Source organism: Glycine max, chromosome 2, assembly GCF_000004515.6.
Source record: "Glycine max cultivar Williams 82 chromosome 2, Glycine_max_v4.0, whole genome shotgun sequence".
NCBI lineage: Eukaryota > Viridiplantae > Streptophyta > Magnoliopsida > Fabales > Fabaceae > Glycine > Glycine max.
The window spans coordinates 7,962,672-7,976,365 of NC_016089.4; the positions used below are offsets into that span (position 1 = coordinate 7,962,672).

At 26.7% G+C, this 13,694-nt stretch overlaps 1 protein-coding gene and 1 long non-coding RNA gene across 2 annotated transcripts; both read right to left on the bottom strand.

Moving 5' to 3' along the window:
• Window positions 1-548: 548 nt before the first annotated feature.
• Window positions 549-3,733, bottom strand: LOC121173918 (uncharacterized). Its single transcript, XR_005889544.1, has 4 exons — window positions 3,319-3,733; window positions 2,356-2,443; window positions 1,195-1,293; window positions 549-686 (listed from the first exon to the last, which is right to left on the bottom strand). It is a non-coding gene; the product is annotated as an uncharacterized lncRNA (long non-coding RNA).
• A 3,883-nt stretch (window positions 3,734-7,616) lies between these two features.
• LOC121173920 (uncharacterized) lies at window positions 7,617-8,450 on the bottom strand. The gene is made up of 2 exons (XM_041011752.1): window positions 8,186-8,450; window positions 7,617-8,041 (listed from the first exon to the last, which is right to left on the bottom strand). Exons 1-2 carry the CDS (start codon window positions 8,298-8,300, stop codon window positions 7,773-7,775), a joined length of 384 nt encoding a protein of 127 aa, XP_040867686.1. The 5' UTR covers window positions 8,301-8,450; the 3' UTR covers window positions 7,617-7,772.
• Window positions 8,451-13,694: the final 5,244 nt, after the last annotated feature.

Sequence of the window (13,694 nt, forward strand, 5' to 3'; positions counted from 1 at the left end):
AATGTGAGACTTGTATATGTAGAAATTCACTTAAAAAAGCTGGTATTTGAATGTAATTTTAGATTATATGAATTAATAATAAATGTCATCACAAGTTATCAAGGTAAACCAATTCAAATTAGAACAATAACAAAAAAGAGTTGCGTTCGATTTTTGAAATTAGAGTTTCTAATTATAATTAAATGTGAAGTAAAACTATAAAAGTAAAAAAAAGTAAGTTTGTTAAAAGGTCCTAGTCCTAACATATAGTAAAAACTTAATTCCTAACACATCGTAGCAACTCAAAGGGGTCATATTAGTAATATATATATATATAAAGGAGAATTAAACCATATGCCAGGTATCTACATGACTGAATGCATTGATAATCAAAGTGTGCATAAGGAAATAATATGAAATATGATAATCAATCCTAAGAGATAATAAGGAAATAAGGAAACTAATTCTACCTAGAGGATAATCAACGATAAAGGAGGGAGTGACATACAAAGCAAATGTCAGGCAAATAACATCTACAAGTGTGGCAAAATCAAGTTGAGCAAAATTTATAAATAAAGAAACTCACACTAAAGTTCTTTATCATAAAAATTTTATCTGCTATCCTCCACAATAAAAAAATAGCAACATTAGCTATAATCAAACCCAAAACCATGTCATTAGCTGTTAGCCCACGGAGCCATCATCACCTGCAAACAGGAAAAAATATATTATTGAAATTACTATATTGTATGCAAGAGGTATCATCTCCTGCTCAGTTGTGTATTTTTTTATAAATTTTGATTAATTTTAATTGCAAGTTATATTTTTTAAAAAGAAATAAAAATAAATTTTGATATAATTTATGATTTTCCAATTTTTTAAATTAAAATTGAATTAATTAGATAGAAATTATCATTTATAAAGTATCCAAATTAATCATTCTATGAGTTACCTATATTAATAGTAATCAAATAAATTTATATTTAAAATGGAAATTCTTAGCTTCAATCATTAGAAGGTAGATGTTGCGCCATTTTTTAACACAAAGATACATGGATGCTACAACCAGGTTCAGAACACAGTTTGTAATTTTTGAAAGAGGATGTTAAAAAAACCTACTTGTAAGCGCCATTCTCTAGCAAATTGTTATAGTCAGCCCTTTAGTATCATAAACTCCATGTGTATGATCTTGAGAAAGAAAAAACTAATTCTAACCTGGGGATCAACAACCTTTAGTGCGTCAACTGGAAGGGGCTTCAAACCAAGCATCCTTACTTTATCATATCTTGGTAACTTCAATTTCATACCTGGACACTTTTCAAATAATAAGAAATTACAAAAACCAAAAAAATAATATAACAAGGAGAAAACAAAACTGAATACAGAGAACCACCACCTTCTCTTGTCAATCATACACTTGAGAGAATGACAATCACCATCCCAGATGCCCAGAGTTTTGAATTTTCAACACATCTATTCTCTCATGCTTCCTTAATATTTATTAAATGAACATAGGAAATGCTAAAAAGCAAGCAAAGCCTAAATTTTGAAATGAAAGGAAATTTCTTGACTTCAAACTAAAGCATTGCTATCATTGCCATAAACCAATAACCCAGTTTTATTGCTATCATTGCCAGAGACTCAACGATGATTATCAGTTAAATAATAGATTTGTGAGAGATTGTTCCCAATGCAAGCAGGATATAGCCATACATGGACACCTCTTATACCTGTTTATAGATCCTAGATGGTAATGAATTGAAGAATTAATTCAGAATTTTTCATGCATCATATCACATGGCTAAATTTAAAATACAATATTAATAGCTTCAAAGAAAATCTCAACATGTTCAACATCAAAAAAGTTTTGCAATTCTATCTGTGCTGAGAGTCATCATAACTAAAAGGCACAGAATCCACTGATACATAACTGATTGTAGACCCTTTCCGAATAAATAAATAGTAAGCAAGCAAGAACAAAAGCACATCATGTATGGAGTTATTTTCTAAAGTGAAAAAGAAATTTCACAGTGAATGAATTTTCTTGCATATCAAAATGGCCCGTTTATCTTTGCTGAAAAGTCAATCACCATATATAGCTTACTGGATTTGTAAATATATATATATATATATATATATATATATATATATATATATATATATATATATATATATATATATATATATATATTTAAAATTGGATTAAACCACAATTGAAAAAATCACATCATAAATAGAAGTAATTAGGCATATCACATCTATGGTTTAAATATAAAATATAGAAGGTAAAAGTGCTTCCAATCAATTTTTTATTCTATAAGAACAATTTAAAACAAAAGCATGGTAATAAAATACAACTAAGATACTTCACTGTACATTTTGGTGGAAAAATTATTAACTTTAGTGGGAATCTCTTTCAAGCATCTCCCTGTTTCCTGATCTTCAAAGCATATTACCATATTCTCTTCAAAAATAAAATACACCAAGTCAGTTAATTTTTATAAATAACCAAATCCTTTCAATTGAACATTGCATTATAAGAAAAATGAAAAATCAATCACGCATGCATCAAAGAATCACAGATGGCAATCTTGTTATGAACTGTAGATAAAGGGACAACATAAGTATATTGTTTTAACAATTGCACAAGTAGGCATTCAACACAAGACAGAGATTAATTTTTTGGAGCAAATATAGGACCCAAAATGCAGAGAACTTGACTAAGTAAATTTATTAAACATAAAAGTAACAATGGCTAGTTTGCTGAAAAAAAGGTAAAAATTGAACAATAATTTACAATGATTTCCAGAAAATTAATGGCTTGAAATTCAAAAGCACCAACTAATTGGTATCCTATTGATTTTGAAAAAATTATGTTCATCTAAGAAAGTTTTGACAATGACAAACCTTCATAACTAAATACAAGCCATATTTCATAATATGACTTCATATCTCTTTAATCCTAACTATAATCAAAACGCAATAATACAATCATAATTCTTCACAATCTTGGTTTATAAAAGATAGTCTATAAAAATTATTAATCACTACTAAAACTAATAAAGTAGTGACTAAATTTGGTACAAGAAATTATTTCCATTACTAATTAGTAACAGAGCTATTTTATGATATTGAGTTTAACTTTAAAGAAAATAAAAGCGGACCCAGATCGAGGTTAACAATGAAGAGCTAAAAAGGATGAAGATAAAACTTACTGCTTAATCTTATAAATAGAAGGTAATCAAACTATTAAAGAAGTTACACATTTAAGGATGAAGTTATACATTGACAGTAAAAAAATAGTAAGAAACGCTAAGAGTGAAAAAAGAAGGTTATTACCTCTGGAAGAAGTGATGAGAGCGAAATAACTCTGTTCGAGTTTAGACATGGAGGAGCGAGCGTCTTTCCGAAGCAAGCAACACTTAATCTGCTTGTAGCCTTCTTACGCACTTCGAATTTCATCCTTGTTCCGCCGCTTCGTGAGAATATCCTCCTGAGACAGTGGGGGAGTGGACGGCGTAGGTACGCTTTGCGGAGAGGAAGGGGTTGCTTTGGATTCCGGCGGCGAAGACGGTGGCGGTTCTGGTAAAGGCTTGTAGAGCTTTCGCTTCTTCACAGGTTGTTCCGCTGAAGTCATGGAGGGAGTAGCCTCGGTTTAAGGTGACCTAGAAGCCTCCGCGGGTTTGGTTTCGAAGATGGACGCGTCTTCTCGAGAGCCTAGGAAGATGAGACATTGGAATAGGAGAGAGACATTGGAAACACTAGACTGCGCGAAACAAGGAAAGGAAGAGTCAAATTTTAAATTACTCAAAGTTAAATTCGGGTTTCGCATAAAACCACATTTGTTTTATATTATTTAAAGACGGGTTCGCAAAAATCGTCTTTAAAATATTATTGGTATTTACAAAAATACCACCACCTTCAAACCAAAGCGGTTTTCTACACCCGACTTTGAATCCACGTCGTGGAATGCGTTATTTGTAGTAGTGACATCTTAATGTGTATATACTTATTTTTAATTGAAGTACGTTAACAATCTAAATTATCAATATATTTTAAAACAATCTTTAGTCATAATTATCTAACACAGTCCAACTTTTTTTTTATAATGGTTACATTAATAAGTTATATCCTTAATTATCTTTTGGAAATTAATGTACTATGCAGTCTTCTTTATATTTCAGAAGTAGTTGATTAATAAATTATACCTTAAGAATACTTTAATATAAAATAGAAGTTATAACGTAATCATTCTGGCATTATCAAATTCAAGAGAGAGAGAGAGAGTTTTTTTTTCCGCAAATTTAATTAAAACTAAATCTATCTTTGAAGGAGTCAAAGTTTGTCCAGAAGGTCTTAATTTGAGATATAGTTAAATCATAATCATAGATGTCATAAATTTCCAAATGCCCTTTAATCCCAGATTCCCAGGTGTTGTTGGAGCCTAATACAATGGAATATTAATGCAGTTATGTCTGCTGCATCAAGTCAAGACACCACAGACACTTTTTTAAGCGAAGGGGCTTAAACTTCAAAGACAATATAAAGAACAAAAAAAGTATCACAAAGGAACATAATTGTGTCATAATTCGTTTCATACCAATGCATTGTGGCCTGGGGGATTAATCTTTTCAATTCGTATCTGCATGCATGCAGCTACGAAGTGTTAGTGTGTGCCAAAACATGCATTTGTTGGCACAGTTGTTATTCGCATGTGATTGTGTAATGTTACTAACTGTCAGCGTGCAATCACCGTATTATGATATTATCATCTCATATTGGCCATCTAGTTACCCAAAAAGCATCCTATTAGTCATAGAAGTCATATAAACTAAAAAACAAATACCTTAGAAGCACGATCATGCACAAAAACTAACAATTAGTATTTCCCAAGCAAATAATATTCTTAGGGGAGGTGGGGAATCGTTGAATTGGTCAAATATAATATGTTTTAGTCAAATATAATAAATTTTGATTTTAATCTTTCAACTTGTTTAATTTGAATTTTGCTAAATAATCCCTATTAATATTATTTATTAATAATGTGACATATATTATTGACTACTGTGGTGCTCAGTAATATATGTCACATATATTATTAACTAATCAAATGAAAATTTTATATATATATATATATATATAAAAGGATACCGGGAGTTTTGCAGCTATTGGCCAAAGTGCAGAAGGAAAGAATGAGAAAGCATGATTCCATAATTTTAAAGGTCAAAATAATGATTTGAAGATGAATGGAAATATATTTATGTCATATATATTATTATTTTATTTATTCATTTGCCTTCTGTGACATATATTTTAGGCCATGGCCTTTTAAAAATAATTCCTATTATTATTTATTAATATTGTGACATATATATTTATATGTCATATATTACATGCATATGCTACGTAGTACTGATCATGATCGTTAACGTGATATATTTAAATGTGTTATGTAATTAATTACTAAATGATGATACAAAATTTTAAATAATAAATTTATAGATACTAAAATCGTCAATAATTTCTTTTGAAAGATTAAAATTAAAATTTGTCATAATTTACTTATTAAAAACATCTGAACTTAAAAATATTGTAATATTAATAATAATAAATTAGGAGTGGGTTGATAATAATATTTTTGAGTAAGTTACTAAAGTTCATTTATAAGTTATAAAATTTATACTTAGTGTTGACAATTTGACATATAAAAATTATACTTAATAAAAAATATAACAAGAAAGAGTGAGAATATTATGTCCAACGTCCATAAGAGACGGGCCACGGAAACAAAACATTCTTAAAGCTACACTATTAGAAAAAGGATTTTTTATGACGATTAATAAATATTTTTAACGAACGGTTGTCAATTGTCGTTGTATATAACGTCGTTAAAATTAAATTACTTTTTACGACGATCTTTTTTGACACTTAAAACCAAATGAGTTATGCAACAAATTGGAGAGAAACGTGCTACAATAATAAATTAAAAAAATAAACACTGAAGAAAACAAGACTGTGTATGTGTGTGTTGATGTGGTGTTTGTGATGGAAGCAGAAAAAAAAAGAAAATCTTTACAGAGACGAAAGGGTGCAGAGCAAGAGCGTGGCAATGATTGAGAGCTGCAATAATGAGAAGGGTAGGGTTCACTGAAAAGGGTAGAGGCTCAAATGCGAAAGCTACAACGAGAAGGTAATTGCTCTAAAATTTTGTTTTCTTTTTTTGTTCTTTTTTTATTTTGATTTATTATGGTTTTATAATAGAAATTAGTGTAAATTTTATTACATAAAACATTCTAAGACGATTTTCAATAACAGTCTTAGAATGTATGTAGTCAATTACAATTTTTTCAACAATAATTACAAACCTACTTGCTAGAACAATTATCTTATAACTGGCGTAAAAAGTAATTTTTGTAGTATAGCTAGCCAAATATCTAGCAGTGGAAGTATCCATCGAAACTTCGTCAACCACGTTAGGGATCGATTATCACGTGAATCACTTTATGTAGGCAATGTCCTGTTGTACCTTATTAACTATCCATTCATTTTTGTCTAAGGGACCCTTTGTAGTATCAGGTGACTAAAAGAAAAAAGATTGAGAAAGTAAGAGATTTTAAGGTACCACTGAATAAAAAAATCAAAATCCGATATTATTATATCGCTAATTAATTGTTACATGCATATTTTCAAAGACAAAAAGTTTCTTAAAAAACACACTTATATTTTAGTTGATGACTGTGTTTAACATACTTTTATTTATTTATATATATATATATATATATATATATATATATATATATATGTATGTGTGTCACACTTATATTTATCTAATCCAAAAGAAAATATTATTCCGCGCTAGTTAAGTAACCCAGCCCCATACCTAAAAATATTTTATATCAAATTTAAGAATATTGTCAGTTTTTACTATGAGAATATATATAGAATATATCTTACTAAGTAGTGTTATAAGAGTACTAATAAGGAATAGTGTGTAATTTTTTTAACAAAAATAACGGTATATAGAATTATATTAAAAATTATATGTAAGAAACTGTAAAAATATTTTAATTCTTTAACTAAGACTCTAACTAGACTTTCTAAGTTTGTATTATTTTTTGTACCATTGATAGATTTTAAGGAAAAATATGGTTTTAGTTATGTACTTTGTAGTATTTTTAGTTTTAATCTCTATAATTGATTATTTGAACATTTTATTTCCTGAATTTTTAAAAATCAGTATTTTTAGTTACTTAGGACAAACATTACATAAGAAACAGTGTTAACTGTCTGTCCTGAGGAACTTAAAACGGTTATTTTTTCTTATCTTTTGCCAAAGGTAAAATAATTTTGCATATAATACTGAAATAACAAATATAATACTCCATCTAATAATTACCCTTCTCGATCAGTTGTCTTTTTCTATTTCTGTTTTTTTCTTTGTCTTTCTTTTAAGAATAACAGTGAAAGTAAGAATTGAGTTACGAAGAGCTAGCGTCAGGCTTTGTTTCACTGCATGCTTGCCTACCACCACTCAATAAAAATCCGCATGCTTCGCGTGGATTATGTATATAATTTGGTTATTTGTACCAAGACTATACATATTTTAACAAGTTTGCAGATTCATTAAATAGGGCCGCAGCAATAAATAAAATAATAGTAAATCCCCTCATAATCTTCATCATACAATAATACAATTAATTGATGGAGAAATGAAAAAATAAATGTTAATTCTATGAGCTCTATACATTATGATGGTAAATAAAAAAAAAAATGAACATCATATACCCTTTAAATCATAAATGCAGATGAACAATCAAGGAAACAAGGCAAATGAAGAGTGATCCACCAAAACAAGTAAGACCAAGAGTCCCACAAACTAGACCTGTGAACTCAATTAAGCTGAACTCCTCTTTGTTTCCTTTGATTATTCTGTGGTCAGAAACTGGCACATAATTCCAACCATGTTGAGATTTGCAACACCTTTCCAATCTCTCCTTCACCCTTAACATCTCTATCCTCTTCTTTAGAACATTTAAATTCGCATCTATGTTGGTGGATGTCCCTGTTGATTGGTCATGATTATTACAAATAATGAGATGATCGAATAACCCAAAAGAAAATCAATATTAAAAAAGAAGAAAAGAAAAATCGTAATTGTATAACACTTGAAAGAGAATCATAGACTATATATGAAATTGATGATCACCTTCATCTTGATAGTTTTGAACTTTTATTATTTGTGGCCCTCGACGTATATTGCTTCTTTTGAGACATGCTCCTCTTGCTTGTACAGAGAAGAAAGAAGGGAGAGATGCAGCCATGTCACTTTGCACCCTAATTAATTAGTTCTTGTTAATTACAATATGATCACTGACTAGCTAATGAATATCACTCACTTCTGAAACAAAAAAAAATGGTGAGATAGCTAGCTAGCTAGCTAGGGTGGTGGTGATGATGCCACTATATATAAAGTATTGGAGGAGTACCTTAAATTTTGGAATATTTATATGAATTCGTTAGCCTTATATTATAGGTTCCCTTGACCTTGAATTCTCTTATACGACATGAGAAAGGGTGTTTTAGGGGTCAAGAATCAAGATACAATCCCGTACGTGCTTTGAGGACCGGGAAAGAATTTGATTTATAAGAAATAGTTGGTAGTTGATGTATATTCTAAGAAGTCTAGCTACTACACTAGTAGTGGAGGAAAGGATGTAGAAAAAGTCGTGGTTGCAATTAATAAATGATTTTACCCTGACTTTGGTGTTATCTATTCATGGATCGATTTGTCCCAAGTGACCGGCATTTTTAGTTTATTAATTAATACTAATTTGTTTTCTTCTTTAAATTAGATATTACTCATCAATTCCTATATCATAAAAATTAAAATATATATAGTTTTCAGAATGACAGATTCTTTTTTCACTTTTAATTTAACATTTTTAATATTCTCTTTCTTCTTTCTTTCAAAGATACATTTCATTTATACGCGTCTCCCGCAAAAACCAATAAAACAAAAATCTCTCATTTTATATTAATCTGTATACTTGATCTTTCTAACTGTTTATCTATTTCAATTTATTAATTTTATCTTTACAAATTTAAATTACAATTTATATTTTAAAATTATTTTTAATTATAAATTTATATATATAATATTATATATTTTAATTATATAAAATAAATGTACATTATACATGCAGAAGCAAAACTAAAATATAATTAATTAATTCTTGATACTTTATGTTATTGAACGAATAATTGGAGTTGACTTAACTTTATTATCAGTTTTTATATTTTTTTTTGTCCAAAGAACTCCTTAACGAAAGTTATAAACTAATTTTTAAGATAAGAAGATTTATTTAAAGAATTGATCTCTTCCAAAGATATATTTTATACATACAGCATGGAAGGAGGTTGAACTCCTAATCACATGTATATTTCAAAAACATAATTAGTTATCTAAATACCATATTATGTTGGTAGTTTTATTTTTTTACTGATATTATGTTTGTAGTTACTCCCTTTAATCCTTTTTATAAGAAATAAAATAAGTTTGTGTATTTTATATTAAAACTTGTTTCTTATAAAATAAAATAAAAAAGATTAAAGGGAGTATAATATAATTTTATGATTTCAGTCGGTCTCAATTTTAGTTTTTATAGACCAATGTAGTCGGTCTCAAATAGTACAAATGTTGAATTTTGCAATGTTAGAGACCGAAACTTTCAGTCTCCATAGTATTTAATAACATTAGCGACTGATAAGGTCTGCAGCTTAATATTGTAGTCGCTACCAAAATAGCAACCGATGCTACTTTGATAAATTTGCAACTTATACAGCAGTCTCTAAGTCCGTCGCTGAATCTCTTCATTCAAAACTAAGTCTGTGGCGGTCGCTGAATTAGTCTCCATTTGCAACCTGAAATTTCAGTCGCAAAAATTTTGATTCTAAATTGATTTTTTTGTAGTGTGATATCTACAGAAAAAACTTTTTTGACCACCGAAGAACTTTCCTTGCAATCAGATTTTACTCCAACTAAAACTTTACTTAAAAAGATTAAACTTAATTTGACTCGAATAAATGATTTGTTGATATTATAACTATTATTAAAACTCTCTATATTGACCGTTAGATTCCAACTCATTTAAATTGAGTGTAACTTACTAAAATTTATGATAAAAATTATTTTTTAATTCATCAATGATATTATAACATAGTTCATAATAAATAATGTATTTAAATATGCAAATTATATTTTAGATTTAAGATGGACAATTTATGTTTTGATATAAAATTGTTCTTAATTATTAACAATTTGTTTAACAAAATATTAAAATATAATTTAAATATTAAGATAACATATTTTTATTAAAAATGAATTAATAAAAGAAAATAGACCTTTTGAAAAAATAATAAATAAATGAATAAAATATTAGTATATTATATTGTCTGGGAGATTGCCTAATAATGAAGGTTAATAACTACTCACGGGATTTGAAATAAATTAGTAAGTTCATAATACTACTTTTTCATTATAAAAAGTAAAATTAGTTTCATCTAGCAACTTTGAATAAAATATGAATACATCAAATTAGGTTGCATAAAAAATTATTTAACTTTCATTCAAAGTTTACAAAAAAAGGTCTTAGAAGTTAGAAGACTAAAAAGGCCTCTTGAGGACCTTACTATTTTGTCATAATAGATTTGAATACTTGTTTCGGATCGACTTTAAGATCATAATTATTCTAATGAATAACTAAAGAAAATAGATTAAATTAAAGAAAATATAAAATAGATAGTTGTGAGATAAAAGAGAATAAAACTCAATAGAAACATCTCTAATAAATTCACAAATTTTATTTTATGTTGACAGGTATCTTTGTACGTATTGTTTGGAAAGAGGAGGATTCAATGATTATTCATTCACCAGAATTAGAATTGAAAAATTGGGTAGATAGAGATCCCATAAAAACTTCTTTCAAGGAATGGACAAAATCAAATCATTTCTCAAAAACAATAGCTAAGGGATCTAATACTACTACATGTTGACTCATAATTTTGATAGCCATACTAATGATTTAGAGAAGATTTTTCAAAAAAAGTTTTTAGTATTGAAATTGGGCAACTCTCTATCAACTTTCTTTGGCTAAATGGCATGTATTTTAATGGTGCTCGTTTTTCCAATTGAGGCATGGTTAAGTGATCTACTCACATTAAATATTGAAAGGTGAAATAGGCATGGTAAAATATACTAATAAAGATAATATATATATATATATAGTTTGAAACCATTAACATGGGCATTTTTACTAATTGCATGATTAATAGTATGTGAAATGTATTTTTTAACTAGAGATGAAAGATAATGTTGAGAATGTTTAATTGGAAAACTGTGCAAAGTAAGACTACTAATATTTTTTACAAATTTCTTTTTACTCTTTATAGTTGACCATTGACTTAGTCCTACGATCAACATTTAATTTCAGTCAAGTAACAGACAGCTTTTGACAAATTCAACTTTACTAATGACAATAGTTTGAGAAAATTCATGATTTTATAATACATGTTTGCAAGCTGTATTTTTTGCAAACAATATTTAAAATAAAATTTGTCTGTGTTAGGCCTAATTTTTACTTTTACCAAGTCTAATTCTTTTTTCTTTCGACAAATATTAGTTATTAATTGTTAATTTTTTTAAAAAAATCAAATTAGAAAGGCCTTTTTTCTTTTTCTCTTGTTTTACTATCAAACCAACCTTATAATTGTGTTAATTAAGTCCAATTCGTTCCACATGATATCCATACAAAATGTATCCCATTGGTAATAAGTTAACACTTCATCCAACGTATTTTGAACATTTTTTCCTCTAAAGAAAGAAGTAGAATTAAAAAAAAAAGTCAGCGGGTGTCATTATTTTCTTTAACAAAAAAATCATGGCATTCTAATCTCACAATATACATGCCTCCCACTCTTTTTATTCTAAAAAAAAAACACCTCTTTTTATTGTTGTGTTATCTCCTCATAGTTATAAAAGATATTTTTTTTCTTTGGCATGGGGAGGAGGGATGTGGAATAGGTGAGGATTGAGTCCAGGCCATTTTACTCGTGTTCATGCTCCGGTACAACAATCCTTTTATAATCGGAACGAAGAATTATTCAATGAAATAATTACATACTTCTCTTCATATTAATCACCGACGGGCCTTTAGTTAAATAGGATATAGGAGTGTTATAAATTTTATGGTATTGTATTTAATAAAATTAGACTTTGAACCGAGAGCGAAAGAGTTTTTTATAATTTTATATATATATATATATATATATATATATATATATATATATATATATATATATATATATATATATATATCATTTTATATTTATTCATTTATATAAATAAAAACAATAATTTTTAAATATTTAGAATTATGTTAAGCATAATTATATTATTAATGAGAAAATTGATTAATTATATTTTTATTTGAGTTAATCTTATCTTAAAAATTAAATATATTAAAATTTTTTGTCCATTCCAATAATAATAATAATGTAATATCCTTGGAAAAATAAATATACATAAATAAAATTATTTATTTTAAAGATTATAATAGTGAAAAAAATATATAAATATTAAAATTAAAAAATAATGTTAAATATTATATTTTTAATGAATACGTATTTTCTGTAAACTTATTAAGTTAGTAAGTCAGTCGGTTGAATTTTACTTTCAAGTAATAATACTAATGCAATACCAATATAAAACATAAAAGTTAAAGTAATATATATATATATATAATTATAATGTATAGTATTTGTTTAAATTTGATTGTATATTTATGATAAAAATTTAAATGTTTTTAAATTTGTTAAAATAGTATGAATTCTATTAAATAAATATAGTCATTAATTATTTTTAAAAGTATAACTTTACTCATTTTGAATATATTAATTTTGTATAATATTTTTAAATTTTTTAAGTTTGAATTAATTAATCTCAATATGACGTAATATAAATCGAATAATCTTAATTTAATTATTATTATTTATTTTTCCTTTGTTTTAGTTTTATTTTCATTGTTTACTAATTTTCAAAATTTATTTATAAAAATAATTATATGTTTCAAACTTTAAATATTATTATTTACATATTTATTAACTTATTAAAGATATTTCCAATTATTTGTATTTATTATTAATCTTTAATATGTTATTAATTATTACATTTTATTGTTTTTTAATAATAATTAGTGTTACATATGTTAGCTATTTCAAATTAATTATATTTAATTGATGTTTATTATCCTTTATGGGTTAAATGAATAAAAATATTAAGTTATAGCTTCTTATGATTGATGTTTATAAATGTTGTTGTTGTAATGAAATTATTCAAAATATGTTTGATAAAAAAAATAAAAATTATCACAAATATAATATAAAAGTAAGATTTCTAATACAATAGTTATAGAAGAAAAAACATGAAACATATATAAAAAATATTAACAATAATAATAATAATTAAAAGTTACAATAATATAACACTAAAGTGCAGAAGAAGGAAAAAAAAAAGAAGCGATTCTTGCAAAGAAAAAATAATGAAAGACAAACAAAAAGATGATTTATGTAAGAACTTTCTAATAAAAATATGATATTGATTTAAATATTTATTTAATTTTACAAAAATTATTTAAAGAAAACATTAGACCTAATCATAT

What these genes read in the sequence shown, in the direction of transcription:
- LOC121173920 (XM_041011752.1), bottom strand. Translation starts at nt 8,300, where the DNA reads ATGGCTGCATCTCTCCCTTCTTTCTTCTCTGTACAAGCAAGAGGAGCA. An exon ending in TCAAAACTATCAAGATGAAG is followed by an intron (nt 8,042 to 8,185) that starts GTGATCATCAAT and finishes ACCAATCAACAG; the next exon opens with GGACATCCACCAACATAGAT.